Consider the following 17,696-nt stretch of genomic DNA (forward strand, 5'->3'; position numbering starts at 1 on the left):
CAACACTTTCACCAGGCACAATTTTGTTGCCACATTTTTCCTTGTTGTAAAACCAGGAACCAACCAGGAAGGACGACCACCACCGTGTCCCTACTACCGACCGAAGGTAACTGAACTCTTCTACACCCTTACGCGACTTGATTCGCGAGTCGCCTCCCGCCCCCTCCTATTGCACACACCACGACCAGACACGAAACGAATCACTTCGAACCCACCTGCAGCAGTATTCGTGGTACGCCAGGGGCCTGGCCTGTAGTAAGTGCAAATGCGCGCGCTCTTATGCACAAACGCTAGCTGGATGCTACCATGCCTACCACACGCTCGTAACCATGGTGTTGCGAAGCAAATAACACATTCACATTGCAAGCAGAGCAGACCACGGCCATAGTAACACCCGTTTTGTCGAAACGACGCCACGGACCGTTTGCTGGATGTCAACAATACGACAAGTCCTTACTCCTGGTGAAAGGGGGGAGCGAAGCCAGGGAGGAGGGGGGAGGGTGGGGTGATTTGCAGTAAACAATAAATTTAAACGGACGTCAAATTAAATTAGTTTACATAAAGAGAAAGAGAGAGAGAGCAGGGACGACCCGGTTGGCGAGGCGACAGTGGCGCTGGTCTTCACACGGCAGGACCCCGGGGTTCAAATCCCATCCGGACCGCCGACTCCCGGTACACAGGGCTGACTACCTTGCTACGGGTAAAATCAAGCCACAGAAAGCCAGAAATTGGCAGGCCGAGACCTATCGAGGGAGTAATGTCAAGAAGGACGAAGAAGAAAGAGAGAGAGCATATTGGACTTTGGTCCCTCCACATGACAGGTCCGGGTATCAAATCCCAGTCGGAATTCTTCCACACGCAGGACCACCCTCACATCCTGAGCACTGATGAAAACGACCACGAGCTAGTTTCATTTCGGACATTTGCTTCAACCGTTAGCAGACTAGAATTAAAAATTGACCAGGTGTTTTTTGTTTGTTTGTTTGTTTTAGTTTTCCGACCGTTTTTTAAATGCAAGAACCTATGGCTGGCTCTCACATGCTTTATCTCATTTTCTTCTTTTTTTCCCACTTTCTTTTGGTTTTACATTTTGACGTCTTTTTTGTTGTTGTGTTTGTGTGTAAACGTATCTTATCCTATGTTACATCATGACTTACATACAACTTTACAAAGCTTTGCGGGTATGTGTTGAGGTGGTTATAGGAATAAAATAACGCAATAATATTTAATTTTTTTTTTAAACCGTGAAATCAAGCGTGTGTGTCTCCCTTCGCCCATTTTCATTACCTTTTTGTTTTGCCCTCTGCTACTAATGCCAAAATATGCTGCAGGGTTCCCACACCCTTTAACAAATATCTGTTTGATAAATACATATCTGGGGCAAATGTATGTATGCTATTAGTTGTATATAAGCTTCATCCCGTTTAAAATGTGGTAAAAACTTAAAAGCAAAGCCCCCCGCGTTTTTTTTTCTTTCGTTCCGCATGCACAGTCGCTAATTGTGCGCGTGTTTGCTGCTGAAGCACCATCAAGTATATATTCAAGGATGGATTACATTAAAAAAGAGGAAAAAAAATTATTTAAATTAACATTCTAATTACTGTGTACGAAGTAATGGTACACGGTTTAAAAAAGAAGCTTCGAATTTAATCTTAAAACCCACCAAATTTGCTCTTATCAAGAATACCCAACTATAAATCTACCCCCCGGGAGTGGGGGGCGATAACGCGCAAACACACGCATAATAAGTCTTGGATTAGTAGCTAGTAACTTAAAATGTACCAAATCAAAATCCAACTCTGGCGAAGACTTGACGATCAGCTGACGATCCTCCACTTTTCCGGCACAGAATCGAATGGATAAAGTCCTCTCGAAAGCGGCGTTACAATTTTGCCTTGTTTGGGTTGATCACAAGGACACACGAATTAATCTCTTGGCGGTCTTGTCATACTGAAAAAATCGCCTTATCACTGCATCAACGCAACCAACTTCATCTCAATTTGTCCGTGTGGACGGCCTTAAAGGGACTTTACGGGCTGGGTCGTCCGGTGTCATTCTCATGACGTGACCCGCCCACCGGAGCCTGGCGAATCTCATTCGCTGCACGATGGTGAGATCGTCGTACAGCTCGTACAGCTCGTCATTGTAGCGGCTCCTGGAAAAATCCTTCGAGAGCATCTCCCTTTCGAACGCGCGGCTAAGAGGGTTTCGTCAGTTTTGGACAGAGTCCATGACTATTACGTACCAATATTAGAGACAAAAAAAAGCCAAAATTTCGGTCTGGAACTACACACATCCAAGCTACTTCGTATTGCTCTATCTATGCATCTACATAATGCTCGTTTCGATCGTACATGGTACGACATAAGGTTGTGTTTGGGTGTGTGTGTATAAGTACACTACTAACAAACCTACATAAAGCACTCTTACACTTACAGATAGCAGCGATATTAGTGGATTGATGCTAAATATTTGCTGCCTTTTCTTAGTTGCTAACGCAGCAGGCGAATAACTATCCTTCCCCCATCTGCTATTATTAGAAGCGAGGAGGAGGATTCCAGGACTGCTTGGATCTTGGTAATCATTAAAAAGCAGATACGTTTGCTCCACCGTCTTACTGAGCGGTGCGACATGGGATACGGGATGAGTAAATAAGGGTGAAATAAAGATAGTTATACAGCCGTGGTGCAGCTACGTAAGTGTAATTCAATGATGCTGTTCTTACTTCTGCTGATGATCCCCGGTTTTGATCCCCGGGGCTCGTACAGTAGGCGAAAATCTCTTACACCCTTGTTTTCTTCAAACTAGTAATTATTACCTATAAGCGCAGCCCTTTCGATTATCACCGGCCCCCACCATATCACCATCGTCTCCCAAAAGGTCTTCTACCAAAACACCGCCTCCTGCGAAGCAAATGTTTAAATCTTCGGTAACTTATCCGCCACGACGAGCGGATTGTTCTTCTCCAGCACCTTCCGGCCCTCGACCTTAAAATCGTACGAACAGTTGTGCGCCTCCGCGTACCGGTGCTGGGCGCAGAACATTTTCTCACAGTGACACTTCATGATCATGATCACGCCCAGCTTTTTGTTGCACTGCGCGCACCGCAGCTTCTTCGACTTGATCTGCTCGGTCGTGTGGTGTTGCTGGGGCGTCGCGGCAGCGCCCGTTCCACCAGCGGCGGCTGCGGCTGCGGGCTGGTGGTAGTCCGTGAGCCGCAACAACCGTTCCTTGCTGTCGTCGTGAAAGAGTAGGGCGGAAGAAGCATCGGCGGTCGGCTCACCGGCCTCGAGCTGTTCCCGATCGATGTGCTGAATGATGGAAGCGATACCACCGTCCGCTTGCGTGTGGCCGTTGTGCTGCTGGTGGCCAGCAGCTTGCAGGAAGGCTCGGCGTGCGGAAAAATTAATTTCCAAATCCGCGTTACCATCGCTGGTCGGTGCGGTGGGAGCTGTGGCACGGAAGTACTGCTTGCGCGTATCATCGGTTGGGGAAGGGAACGGCTTTAGATTCCTAAGCACACGGAGCTGATGATGCTGCTGATCTATGGTTTCGCTGTACGGAGTACGCTGACGTTGAGCCGCAGATGCCGATGATGATGACTGTTGCTGCTGGTGCTGCTTGCTCGGATGTATCTCGGGCAGCACCAGCGTTGCCGATGCGCTGGTGGAAGCAGCGGTGTCGCACTTCCTTCCTGCCGGGCCACCATTGATGTTGATAAACTCGGTACTTTCAAATATGTCGCTTGTGTCAATCTCGACGAAATCGTCAAAGAACGAATCCATATTGAACAAGCTTTCGTCCGACGGGAAGTAGTAGTCGGTCGGCCGGAGTGGTGTTGACGAGGCGCTCCTATTGTACGGCGGCAGCGAGGTCGCCTCCTCACCAAACAGGAAGCGGCTGCGATCGTCAGCCGCAGCGGTTGATGTGGTGCGCATCAGTCCTCCTCCACCACTGCTTCCTCCTCCTCCGACTGCTGATGATGAATGGTCCTTAGTGGATAGATAGGTTCCAGCCGCTGGCCGATTGCCACCGCCGGCTGAGAATGGTTTCGACGACACGTCACCACCGTTCGGTGCCGCCGAACAGCAGCTCAATCGGGAAAACCTACACTCAAAATCACCGCCTCCCACAACGAACGACCGATTCCCGTTCGCCTCGGATGAGCCGCCCTTCGAGCGACCATTGCCCGCCGCAACGTCCACCGTTTCGTTCGCCGTTTCCGAATCGACAATGCTGGCCAGATGATCACGTATGCTGGGCAGATGGCGACCGGCCCCGATCGATGGTTGACGCTGCCGCAGGTACAGTGCATCACCGCTTCCCGCCGCCAGCCGCTCGTCACTATCGCCCATCCGCCGGCGTGCCGTGCTACTGCTGCTGCTGCTGCTGCCGGCCCCATTCCCGGTGCACAACGAAATCTTGTAGCGATTCAAATTTTCATTGCTTCGCACGTACGGCACACTGCCATCTTTGCGGTGGTACTTCAGCAGGGTGGAGGAAAGCCCACCGGAATCGTCGCCCGTCGGTGGGGGCAACAGGCCGGGATGCTTCTTCTTGGCCGCCCCATTGCTAACACACTCCAGCTCGGAGGTGGAACTCGACAGGCACGCATCGTTCAGGTTCGTGTAGCCCCGTCGGTACTGTGAAGGGATTGTTTCGAGCCGGGAAAGCTGGGGCACGAGCCGGGTGCAGCTCGCCCCACCACGGAATCCGTTCAGCAGCGTCGGACTGCTGCCGAACGCTTTGCGGAATTCGTTTAGATCGATCGATTTGGATTTGTTACCGCCCGGTTTGTAGGCACCACCCCCGACCACACCCGCTCCATCGCGCCTTTCCGCCACGTTCAGCAGATCGTCCTCGTCGGACGATATCGACAGGTGGCTGTGGATGAAGCTGGTGGTCGAGTTGGACGACTCTCGCGGCCTGCGTATGGACGAGCAGGAGGACGACGTAACTCGGTCCCGTTCCTGCCGCCCATTGTCCTCCTCCTCCTCCTCATCTTCTTCCTCCTCTTCCTCTTCCTCCTCCTCCTCCTCCTCGTCATCTTCCTCCGCGTCGTGATCATCCTCCTCGTCCACCACCTCCTCGTCGTCCGCATCCTCATCTTCCCGCCCGAATCGTACCGTGTCCCAGGAGGACAGCTGTAACCAACCATTATCACCACGGTACTGTTCTAGGTTCGATATTGCGGGCAGCTTGATAAGGTTTGTGTAGTCACTACCGGGACCGTTCGTTGCGATGCCGCCTTCCGATGCGAGCCGATTGGATCCATTCACAGCACGGTCGTTGGTGTTGATAAACTTCAGCTCCAACTCGCTAATATCCAAATCCGAATGATGACGGCGAGGATTGTGGTGGATCAAGTGCGAAACACTGCCGGAGCTATCGAAATTGCTGTCCGGTGGGTGTTGCTGCTGCTGTTGTGGCGGTTCCTGCCCATGATTCCAAAGCTGGCACCAGGCAGTAGCAGCAGCAGCAGAAGCGCACCCGTTCTTCCCATTCAGGGCCGTCCCGGCAAAGCTCGTCCCATCGGCACCACCGACCGCAGCAGCCGTACTTCCAGCAGCAGCGAGACTACAGTTACTCCCGCACAGCGAACTCGAGCTTAACGATGTGGCGGCGGCGGCGGCGGCAGCGGCAGCAGCGGCGGCCTTAGTAGATTTAACGCTCTCGGCCGCTATTTGTGCGAACTGCAGCAAAGATTCGGATGCCAGCTTCGCTTCACCGACGATCGCCGCTGTCGATGTGCTTGCAGTGAGAGCGGGGGGGGCCAGATCAGGGTCGACGACCGTATCCGACGTACCTTCAAGGTCTTGCAGATGGGCCGAGGACGCAAAACTGTTTTTCGGCGATTCGCCTCGCCGCGTTGCGACCGTTTCCAGCTGCGAGTAAGACCCGAGGAACGATTCGACCGGCGAATCCTCACGAATCAGCAACTTCGGTAGCTCGTAAACGCTGCTATCTGTAATCGAAGAAAACAGGGGGGGGGGGGAAAACAAAGCATTATACTGAATGAATGAAACGAAGGAAGCATTTAGTGGAAGCTTACCCTCGGACGTTGCTTTGTACAGTGTGCGAAACGATTTGTCCACTCCCGCACTGCTGCCTCCCGCATTCTTGAAGGCGTACTCCGCCGAAGCAATCTTGCAGTTCAGCGAATCTTCGCTTCTCGTCGCCATTTTCGGTATTGCGCCCGCCGCTGCTGTTGTTGTGGCTGCGGCGGTCGTGGTCGTTGCTCCCCCCGCGCCCGTGCCAGCCGCCTTCAGCCCAAAATCGTAGTCCGACAGATATTCGTCGATGTTGTTTAGGGAGGGATTGATCTCGGGGAGCGATTTCTTCCCCGCCTGCGAATGGTACAGATGGTGCGGCACGTACACTTTCTTCGAGTAGTTCAGCATGAGCTTGTTGAGCGAATCGTTCGAAATGGTGCGCTGTTTCGATTGGGTGTACTTCAGCAGCTCGATCAGATCGTGCAGCGAGGCGGATGAGACGCGGCTCTCGTCCAGCTTGTGCAGCGACTGCGTCGTACAAGCTCCGGCCCCTCCGTTCGTGGTGAGCCGTGTGCCTAGACTAGTCGTCGTGTGATTATTACGCAGCTGGCTACCACCACCAGCGGCGGTACAGCGCCGAATGTTACTGAACCCACCGCCGCCACCACCACCATCGAGTGTCGTTTCCGACCCCATGCGACTAAGTATGCCGTTCGAGTGGAACGAGAGCGATCGCTCGAGACCGGCCGATCCAGTGTGGCGATCCCCACCACCACCACCACCGCTTCCTCCTCCTCCCACCTGCGGCGAACCTTCGCGCGCAAAGTCCAAGCTCTTCGCACTGATCGTCTTGAAGGAACGGTTTCGCTGCAGATGCTCCCGGATTTGGGAACGTTTCTCCAGCTCCAGCGTTGGCGAACGGCCGGCGGTAGCTGTACCGTGCACAAGGTTTACCAACCCGTAGCTAAACGGTGGTACAGCCTCCTCCTGCTCCGACCGGCCAACATCAATCACAGCTGGCATGGAGTTGCGGTGTGAGGTGGCGCTCGCACTGCCGGCCGCACTCGGTAGCATGGAACCGATCGTTCCTACCATGGATGCGTTGTGTCCGCTGGCTACGAGTGCAGGGCCTCCACCACCTCCACCCGTCGCTGGCCGGTACCCGATCGGTGTCTTTTCCTCTTTGATTACAGTCTCATGCTGATGCGGATGATGATGGTGCTGATGGTGGTGATAATGGTGATGTCGTTTCTTGTGTCTGTACTGGGACGAATTACGAAGTGCTTTGCTGGTGCTGGTGCTGCTGCTGCTGCTACTACCATTGCCATCAAACACTTCGTTCGCACTAGACCCAGCACGATCCTCCAACTGCTGCTGCTGCTGTCCCGTTGCGGATGGCGGTTGCTGTTGCTGTTCGCTTCCTGCCGCCTTATCACCGCCCAGTCTTTTCTTTTTCATACTTAACTTAGCCTTAATTTGATCCATTTTCTGTAATAGTTTAGTGTGAAGTGAAAGTCAGTGTCAAATTGTGCTTTTGTTTTTTTTTTTTGGGATGATATAAAAACACTGTGGCCACTGTACCTGCTTAGTGATTGCAGCATCACGCTCCTTCTGGCTGATGAGGTTGCTGCCGGGCCCGTACGAACCCTGACCGGAAGCACCGCTGCCTATAATCGAGCGGGACATCGATCCCTTCATGCCATCGCAAGCCTTCTCGGCCCGCACCTTCATCAACCGATGGACGTTCTTTTTGTTGTCTTTGTAGAGCAGCAGCTTCAAGCCCGGACTCTGCAGGTTTATTAGATCCTCACTGGAAGTTATCAAAAGAACATGTGATAAATATTCGTTCGTCCCGGTCGATATGATGCTGAAAGCCCTTACTGGTGCAAGCTCGATCGCACTACACGATCAAGTAAAACACACACACACAAGCGCATACTACATCCCCATCGTGACGACACAACGATCAATGGGTCGCGTGATTTACAAATCACAAAAATAGTTAAATATAGTTCCGCTGACTGGCCCCCCGCCCCATCGCACTCTGTGCTGCCACTACCGGCATAATGTACAGAGTTCCCTCGCTTCATCCTCTACATCCCGGAAGGGGAATGAAGACCAGACGGCACTAAGAATAAGCAGGACACGCCCTACCACCCGGAGAGAGTGGTCAGCTCAAATCAGTTTATCCCACCTTGCCTGTTGTCTGTGAGAAACCCCCCCCCCCCCCTCCCCGCCCTTGGGACCCCTTACGCTACTAACCTGGACAGTACATCGCTCATGTCGAGCCAGTTGTCATAGTCGGAGGAGATGGTAAAAAGCCGCTTGGAAGAGATCGGGCCTCCCTTCATGCCGAGCACCAGCTTCACCCGCGAACCCTTCACCAGCGGGATGTCCTTCATCTCCATCGAATCGCTAAGCTCCTTGTGATTGTACAGCAAATGCTGCTGGCTGATCGGAATGCCTGTAATTGGAAAGGGAGAAACATCCATCAAACACAACTCATTACTCGATGGCTCGATTGCTTCGAACGAAATTGTCCATGGCGAGCGAGCGGCCCACGCGGCAGCATCATATAGTAGACGGTAAAATTAATAATAGTAATGCACAAACACTTCCCCGGCGTGTATGTGCGCCGGCGTCAAAAGCTGCACCATATGACCGGGATATAGAAGGAGGTTGCGCTTATAAATAGAACCGTATTTTGCATCCGTTCCGAGAGTGTAGGCGCCTTCGTTCCGCTGGCCTCTAAAGGGGGTTGCGCCTCAGGGGGGGGGGGGGGAGCGGCGGAGTCAGACGTACACCAGAGGCAAGACCATCGGTAATGATGATCCTAGCGCACGAGCTTTTGCTTACACGACACACGCCCGTCATCTGTCCTGGTCCTCTCTCTCTCTGGCGCCACACGATCCCTTCCCCCATCCCATGAAAACGTGGCAAAGAAATGAATGGAATTAAACTGTGCACCCGTTGATAAGACCGGCTGCTGCGCTCGGGTGTTTGGTTATCGATTTAAATGCAACAACGAAACCGGCGCTAACGAGACAAATGGGGTAGTAGCGTTCATGCCCATCGTATTGCCGAAAGTGATTGTAACCAAGCGGTGCTTCCTGACCCATCATCCATTGCATGATTAACTCATTGAATAGCGCCACTGGCTCTTCTTGTTCGGGTGCTATCTCTCTATCACGGAGCATTCCCACAAAACCACCACGATCGATGGGTAGATAATAACCAGAAATTCGGCATACCCCAACCCCGCTCACAGAGAAGGAGGAAGATGATGATACAACCAATCAAACTGTCCAGCGAGGCGTTACTAAATGTAGACTCGCTTTCGGTGTGATCTAAATTTAAAAAAAAAAGACAACAACAGCAGCAAAAAGCGTGCAAGATTGCTAACTGTTGGCAGCAGATAATAAACAAAGAAATGGAAAGAAAATATATCACACAGCGAAAGGATCTGGAGCAAGTGATTGCTACCCTCTAATCCAACCCTGAGACGTACAGCGCGTACGGAGACAGTGACTGATTAGGTGTGTTGACAATGGTGGGAACCGTAGAACTGGTTCCAAGGTATCGGAACGAATCTTGGTTTTCTAATGGAAAGGTGATCAAAGCGCCCAAAAAAAGCCTTCAACTTGCCGCCAGCGATCGATCTGTCACGTACCGTACGGATGGTCTAAGTGTAACGTAAAACCATCTTGCTTAGATAGTAGAGCATGTAGGTTAAAAGGCACAAGAAGTAGCAAATTTGCGTAGATTAATTGCTAGCACTGTTCACGTACGTACCGTGCCTCAATCAATCAATCAAACCACGATGAATCAACACATATGTGCAACGGAATGGGCATTGAGTTGAGCAAAAAAAAAAAGACAAACAAACGACGCACCGGTACGATCCCGATTGGAGCAGAAGGCTTGGGGGGGAGGGCTGTGTGTACATGACCAACTCAATGGCGGACCGTCTTTGCATCCGGATGGGTGCCCTCAGGTACTAACTAAGTAACCTGTCCGTGGTTGACTGATAAGACCGGCCCAGGAAGGGGAGAATCTTTCTCCCTGCGATGCGAATGCACCTCATCAATTCCACCTTCAGATGGGAGCACCGTTACCATCCGCACGAAATGGTTCATATATTTGTCCACTAACACACACACACAAACGCGAGCGCAATTCCCTATCGTCATCGCCGCCGTTATCAGTGCAATGGAATCGGTGACACGCGGCAGAAAAAATGCACGTGAAACGACCGTGGGCGGAGGACAAAGTGTGTAATCGTAGCGTGTGGAGGGTGGGGGGAGCGTTGTTGGCTCTGGAAATAATTCTATCAACGACGACGCATCGCAAAAAAAAAACAAGGCTTTTACCGATGCGACAATGCTAATTTGCTGTCTATTAATAGCGATCGATTTGCATTGTTTACCGATTACCCTATCCTTATGGCGCTACCCGGCAAAGCCTATCCCCTCCGGGTGTGGTGTGGCTTATCTTCGTTTTTTTGTTTTTGTTCGTTATGTACCAAAAATTTTCTATGTTGTGTGGTGCACAGGGGACACACGCATCATTATTAGGTACGAGACTCGCCGTTACAAAGGTGTACCATCAAGTGGGTTCGCATACACGACACATCTCACCCAGGTGCTCGTTTTTTGTCATGCTATCCACTCGTGTGATGGATTAAGGGATTTGAGCACTTTGGCAGCGCTTAAGTGCCTAGCTTCGCTAGTATTAGGCGAGACACAGAGTTTCTTCGCTGAGCAGTTATTGCGTAACAACAATGATACGCCGCGTTCGTGTGATAAGTGTGTGGGCTCGAACAAAAACTTCTCGTGAGCGAGGAATTGCATTGGGCATGCAGCTGGGGTTGCATAGTTAATAATGCCGTGTTAGATTGGGATTGGTGTATCACGATATTAAGCCAGGCTCTTCAATACAGCCCACCCCCTAAGAGGTACCAAATCTTCCTTATCTCTTGGGGCGATCATCTTCAACTTAACCCGGTGACTTGTTAAACAAGTCCCCCCCCCCCCCCCCCCCCATTCGATTGGACTGTTTGTTGATACTCGAGAACGCATTGTGTAGAATAGCTGAAATAAACAAAACACAACAGCTGATTAGATTGTTCACCCGTAGGCTTACCTTCATATTTCTGAATTTCCGACTTCAGATATCCAACCGTGTCCCGATCGTTGACCGTCACCTCGAACTCGGATCCGGTCAACGTTTCGACTATGATGTCATACGATGGAGTCCACATGGTGCTGGTTGGTTGGTGGGGGGGTAGGGTTGCAGTTCACAAACGATTCCTAAATTCTACCGTACGGGGTTGCGGCGATACGGCAACCGCAACGAATCGAAGTCTGTTTTCTTTTACTCACGCTATCAAATTCACACCGGAAGCTCGATAGTGGATAGCAAAATGCATCGCAAACGTGCACAGTTTAGAAAATCAACAACACTTGTCTGGGATTGCGTTAAAGGCCAACGATATACACTAGGCTTACATACATAGCACACTACGATCACAGCAGCTGTGATAAATCGTGGACCACACTTGATTGCTTGAATCCGTTCCGCACAAGACGCGATGGGACGATGGGATGACACTTTCGGGTCGCGCCAGGTGACATCCCACAGGCAACGAAAGATCACAAATAGTAGCGGACACTGCGGTAGCTCGAACGTGGGTTCCTCCCTTCGTTTGCAGCTCGCTTTATCACATCACAGCATGTGTAGGCTCTGCTTGATTCTCGGCGGTACCTACGTACGTACGTGTAACTGTGGGTTGTTGTCTGTAACCAGCGAAGATTAGCGACCTATCACCACACTTGGACGATTCATTATCACTTCTAGCCTTTATGCTGCTACTTCCTCTTCTTCGCTTTGCCTTTTCCGCCCGCGAGCTTAAGTCAAGCTGCAACTACGTCTTTTGTTGTGTTCCGCCGAGGGACACAAACTTGTGAGGTCGTTGCGATGGATTCAACGGCCCACCGAAGAAACTCGCGCACATTCACACACACACACGCACTCACACAGCACCGGAGGAGGGTTTTGCTTGCCGTCGTACAGTGACGGAGAAAAATTCACCACCTTTTTCACTACACCCAAAAGCGCGATCGCGAGCAGCGGCGACAGCACCGCACGAGCACGGGCAAAATAATGGTGAAAAGAAAATCTATTTAATTTAAGAACCTAGGCAACTCCGCGGTAAACACCTCCGCGTAGACAAAACGACCAGCACACACTTCTGTTGCTGCTGCACCACCACCACCACCATCATCGTCGCCCTTCGTCGTCCATAGTTTTATTTTTGTTTTTCTGTCACATTCTCTCGCTCGCACGCGCGTGCGAATGGGCAGCAGTGAGGCGCTACTCTTTCCTTTGCGCACCCACTGACAGTTGTTGGGGCGATAACGCACACCACCGCACGCTGCACGTCCGTACACGGCACGATGCACGTCACCTTGGTGCAACTAAGCACAGGCGTTGCGTATGTGTGTGTGTGTGTTTGGCGATTCGAGGAACGAATCGTAGCGGTGTGCGTTGCACGGAACCTTCGATGAGTAAGTGCGGTATGTAAACGTCGCCAAAAGAAGCGACGACGACGACGACGGCGACGGTGAATCGACACATACGCATTAACACAGAAACGCCTCTGCTACGGGAAATGGTCCGTACTGCGGGGAAGGCAGGGTGATGCACGCGAATCACGATTATGAGACCCGCCACCAAAGGCGAAGGTGAGGCACGGTACAGGCGACAGAAAATAATGCGTTGTAGCTTTTTTGGGCCCGTCGTGGCACCGTTCCGTGCTGCTGCTGCTGTCCCGTTTTCGATGACGATGACACCGAGGATGACGATTATTCGTTCGAGATGGCCCCGAAGGACGGACACCACAGAAAATTCCTGCAGATGCCAGATGTCGCAAGCCAGCAGGAAATAAAGGCTCGTGAACGCACCAAACACACAGCTGGATCGTGGCGATGTTCGCAGCTTTCTCCTCCGCCCCTCCCCTAGCGGAAGGACACGGGACTTTTTTCACAACCACCACCACCACTACCGCCGCCGATGACGATCGAGAGCAGACGCACTGCTGCCCCCGCTACTACTGCACCGTTCTTGAAGCTTCCACATTAACACTTTGCTTTATTGAGCGGTTGTCACTGCTTACGCATTCGGTGCGGGTTTAATTACGGCGCGCCTGCAAATGGAGTTCACTTCGCTTTTTCGACTGTTTTTCCTACGCCCATCTGCACCGAAGAAGAGGCAGCGCAACGCGGACACTTTCTTCTCCGAATCGAGATGCTACGTAAGACCAAAGTGCACTAAAGTCGGTGGTTGGTCATGACCGTAAACGTCTCGATGACAGCTTTCACAATGGGAATGCATCGGCAAATATTCGCTGCACTGTGCGGGCGCGATTTGATATCAGAAATTGAAGTTTTCATTTTCGAACGTGTGTTTGCATGCAATGAAAGACAACTAATTTATTTTCTACTCTAATTACACCGCAAGCTGGACGATATTTTACATGTTTTTTCCCCCAAAATAAGATGTGTTTCTCTGTCGACGGAGAACCCCTGTAAAACCATGCTTGACAAGCAGGCGAAAACGTTGGGGCGAAGTGACGTGTTCGACTTGCCATCGCAAGTTTACGTGGTTTTTGTTGAGCTCCGCGAAGGAACGGGTCGGGAAAGTAGCAAATTTGAGCATGTTATAAGTGTAAAAACAGTGGAACCGTTCTGTATTAATCCCGTTTTTAATAAACTAAGAGTGTCGTGCATTGTCTTCGTTTGAAAGGTACGCCGCGGTTAGCCATACTTCATGCAGCGCAATCGTTTAAAGTTATCACCTCTTCCAGAACGGACACGATGACGACGTACGAGGAGTTTATTCAGCAAAACGAAGACCGCGATGGCATTCGCTTTACGTGGAACGTTTGGCCTTCGAGCCGTATCGATTCCACGCGGCTGGTGGTACCGCTCGGGTGCCTTTACCAGCCGCTAAAGGAACGTCCGGATCTGCCTCCGATTCTGTACGATCCGGTCGTCTGTACGCGCGCGACCTGTCGGGCTATATTGAACCCGCTCTGCCAGGTGGATTACCGGGCGAAGCTGTGGGTGTGCAACTTTTGCTTCCAGCGCAACCCGTTCCCCCCACAGTATGCGGCCATCTCGGAGCAGCATCAGCCGGCCGAACTGATCGCCGGATTCAGCACGATCGAGTACACGATAACGCGCGCACCGTGCATGCCTCCGGTGTTCCTGTTCGTCGTCGATACGTGCATGGACGAGGAGGAGCTAACTGCGCTGAAGGACTCGCTGCAGATGTCGCTCAGCTTGCTGCCCGCCAACGCGCTCGTTGGGCTGATCACCTTCGGAAAGATGGTGCAGGTGCACGAGCTCGGTACGGAGGGTTGCTCGAAAAGTTACGTGTTCCGTGGCACGAAGGATCTGAGTGCGAAGCAAATCCAGGATATGCTGGGTATTGGGCGCGTGCCCGGACCGCAGCAGCCGGGGCAACAGCACCAGCCGCAGCCGATGCGAGGCACAACGGCGGCACCGGTCCCACCGGCTAACAGATTTCTGCAGCCGCTGCACAAATGCGACATGGCACTGACCGATCTGCTGGGCGAGCTACAGCGTGACCCGTGGCCGGTACCGCAAGGCAAACGGTACCTCCGTTCGACGGGGACCGCTCTCTCGATTGCGGTGGGCCTGCTGGAGTGTACCTACCCGAACACCGGTGGCCGCATCATGCTGTTCGTCGGTGGACCGTGCTCCCAGGGCCCGGGTCAGGTGGTGGACGATGAGCTGAAGCACCCGATCCGCTCGCATCACGACATCCAGAAGGACAACGCCAAGTTTATGAAGAAAGCGATCAAGCATTACGAGGCGCTAGCGCTGCGTACGGCCACCAACGGGCACTGCATCGATATTTACTCGTGTGCCCTCGATCAGACGGGTCTGATGGAGATGAAGCAGTGCTGCAACTCCACCGGTGGTCACATGGTGATGGGCGATTCGTTCAACTCTTCCCTGTTCAAGCAAACGTACCAGCGCGTGTTTGCCGCGGACCAAAAGGCGGAACTCAAGATGGCGTTCAACGGCACGCTAGAGATCAAGTGTTCGCGCGAACTCAAAATAGAGGGTGGCATTGGATCGTGCGTATCGCTGAACGTGAAAAACGCGTCCGTTTCGGACACCGAAATTGGGATGGGCAACACGGTGCAGTGGAAGCTGTGCACCATGACGCCCAACACGACGATGGCGTTCTTCTTCGAGGTGGCCAATCAGCACGCGGCCCCGATTCCGCAGGGTGGCCGGGGATGCCTTCAGTTCATCACACAGTACCAGCATTCCAGCGGGCAGCGGCGCATTCGCGTCACGACCGTTGCACGCAGCTGGGCGGACGCGACCGCCAATCTGCTCATGATCAGTGCCGGGTTCGATCAGGAAGCGGCCGCCGTCCTCATGTCGCGGATGGTCGTGTATCGGGCGGAATCGGACGACGGTCCCGACACGCTGCGCTGGATCGATCGGCAGCTGATCCGGCTGTGCCAGAAGTTTGGCGAGTACGGCAAAGATGATCCGAACAGCTTTCGGCTGGCGGAGAACTTCTCGCTCTTTCCACAGTTCATGTACCATCTGCGGCGGTCGCAGTTCCTGCAGGTGTTCAACAACAGCCCGGACGAGACGACCTTCTACCGGCATATGCTGATGCGCGAGGATCTTACCCAATCGCTCATCATGATCCAACCGATTCTCTACTCGTACTCGTTCAACGGGCCACCGGAACCGGTGCTGCTGGATACGTCCTCGATCCAGCCGGACCGGATACTGCTGATGGACACGTTCTTCCAGATACTCATCTTCCACGGTGAGACGATCGCGCAGTGGCGCAAGGACAAGTACCAGGACATGCCGGAGTACGAAAACTTCAAGCAGCTGCTGCAGGCACCGGTGGACGATGCGCAGGAAATTTTGCAAACCCGCTTCCCCATGCCACGGTACATCGATACGGAGCAGGGTGGTTCGCAGGCCCGGTTCCTGCTGTCGAAGGTTAACCCATCCCAAACCCACAACAACATGTACGGCTACGGGCAGGTAAGTGTCGAGCGCTGTTTCTTCTGCTTCTGTCCTGATTTAACGAATCGATTTTTTCTTACCAACTCTTCCCCCATGTGTGTGTGCTCTTTTTATTGTCTCGGTTTAATTCATGTGTGATGATTTCTTGAATTGGTGATTGAATCGTTCCAACATTCCTTCGTCGCCATCCACACACACACACACTCTCTCTCTCTCCGTCTCTCGATCTGCCCAACTGAACTGAAACGACATACCCGACCGGTTGGACAAACAACATTCTCCCTATCAAACCATGCTTGCCTTCGACACCCTGATTGGCCCTTTACTCTCGTTTTAAATGTACTATTGGCAGATGGCGGTACCGAGTGCGGTAGATATTGTTTTTTATATATTCTATTATAAATCTAAATTATGCTCCTTAAGAATTGTAAAAAAATGGCTTTAAATACTTGGGTTCTATTTGGGTGCTGTCTATGAACTTACAAACTACGCAACGTCAACGGGGTCCTTTGTACGCTGTACTAATTCTATATTATATTACGATATTATATGGATGAGGATATTTAATTTATTTTTTCGGAGATGGGAATTAATAATTGGGAATTGCACTTTTTCAACATCACCTCACTACTCTCCCTTTCTTGTGGGCTACAAAATTTAAACGTGCCTTAGGCGATTCAATTATGTACAGTAAAATATTTTCTCAAAATTCTAGCTACAGGGAATTAAATTAGGGGGTTTTAAAAAATTTTAGGTAAATTTTGGTTTGGTTCACAGACTTATCAAAAGAATCTTTTGCTACGACATTTAACTCGTGCTATTGAATTTATGTAAATTCTTCCTCGATGTATCTCTCCTAAACACTTTACACATTAATAATTTGTACACATACACACAAAACTCATTATAATAACCTTCAAAAGGACTGTTCACTTGATCGTGTCCCGTATCATATGTATGCCGATTCAGAGTAAAAGATTGTAATATCGTGTTTTCTTCCTTTCTTTCTCTCCATTTTTGATCAATCAATCTCAATCCTCCCCCTTATCTAGGACGGTGGGGCGCCCGTGCTTACAGACGACGTGTCACTGCAAGTGTTCATGGAGCATCTGAAGAAGCTGGCCGTGTCGTCCACCACCTAAGCGTATCGTGTGTGTGTGTGTGTAACGGACGGGGGCAGGCCAACCTCTCAATATACAATTCGTTTCAATTAAGCGTTGCTAAATGAAGCAGCAGCACGCGCACCCTGTATGCTGGGGACGAGTCGTTGCTTCGCTCCATACACACGCAGTATATATATGTATTATTTATCCATGTATCGATACCGTCGCGCGAAAGTTTTCTACCCCTTCGTCAGTCACTTGGCAATTAGGTTTTGAGTTGTAAAGCTTGTGGGCAAAATCAAGTAAATGTAGGCAATGTGAGAATTAACTGTTGCTCCATTGTTGTGTTTAGATGGCTTATAGGGGTTATTGAAGAGCATACAAATCTTTCTAATAGCTAGTTAAGGTAACACTCACCACCAACAGGAGAAATAAAGTGTATCCCTAGCTCAATTTAGGGGAAACTCGAAGTATAGCGTCTTAACTCAGCAGCGAAAAAGGGGAAAAAA

At 51.3% G+C, this 17,696-nt stretch overlaps 2 protein-coding genes across 3 annotated transcripts; one reads left to right on the plus strand and one right to left on the minus strand.

Annotated features, from left to right (window-relative positions):
* Positions 1 to 1,099: 1,099 nt before the first annotated feature.
* On the minus strand, positions 1,100 to 13,347 carry LOC118507641. The gene is made up of 6 exons (XM_036046400.1): positions 13,168 to 13,347; positions 11,136 to 12,094; positions 8,256 to 8,457; positions 7,575 to 7,803; positions 6,053 to 7,481; positions 1,100 to 5,965 (listed from the first exon to the last, which is right to left on the minus strand). The coding sequence occupies exons 2-6, from the start codon at positions 11,251 to 11,253 to the stop codon at positions 2,919 to 2,921; spliced, it is 5,025 nt and encodes a 1,674-aa protein (XP_035902293.1). The 5' UTR covers positions 11,254 to 12,094; positions 13,168 to 13,347; the 3' UTR covers positions 1,100 to 2,918.
* Positions 13,348 to 13,598: 251 nt separating this feature from the next.
* Positions 13,599 to 17,657, plus strand: LOC118507644 (protein transport protein Sec23A). 2 transcript variants are annotated; one of them, XM_036046404.1, is made up of 4 exons: positions 13,599 to 13,796; positions 13,858 to 16,102; positions 16,437 to 16,454; positions 17,137 to 17,657. In XM_036046404.1, the coding sequence occupies exons 2-4, from the start codon at positions 13,868 to 13,870 to the stop codon at positions 17,224 to 17,226; spliced, it is 2,343 nt and encodes a 780-aa protein (XP_035902297.1). In that variant the 5' UTR covers positions 13,599 to 13,796; positions 13,858 to 13,867; the 3' UTR covers positions 17,227 to 17,657. The 2 variants fall into 2 exon arrangements, with proteins under 2 accessions (XP_035902297.1, XP_035902298.1); XM_036046405.1 differs by lacking the exon at positions 16,437 to 16,454.
* Positions 17,658 to 17,696: the final 39 nt, after the last annotated feature.

This window comes from Anopheles stephensi, chromosome 2 (assembly GCF_013141755.1).
Source record: "Anopheles stephensi strain Indian chromosome 2, UCI_ANSTEP_V1.0, whole genome shotgun sequence".
Classification (NCBI taxonomy): Eukaryota; Metazoa; Arthropoda; class Insecta; order Diptera; family Culicidae; genus Anopheles; species Anopheles stephensi.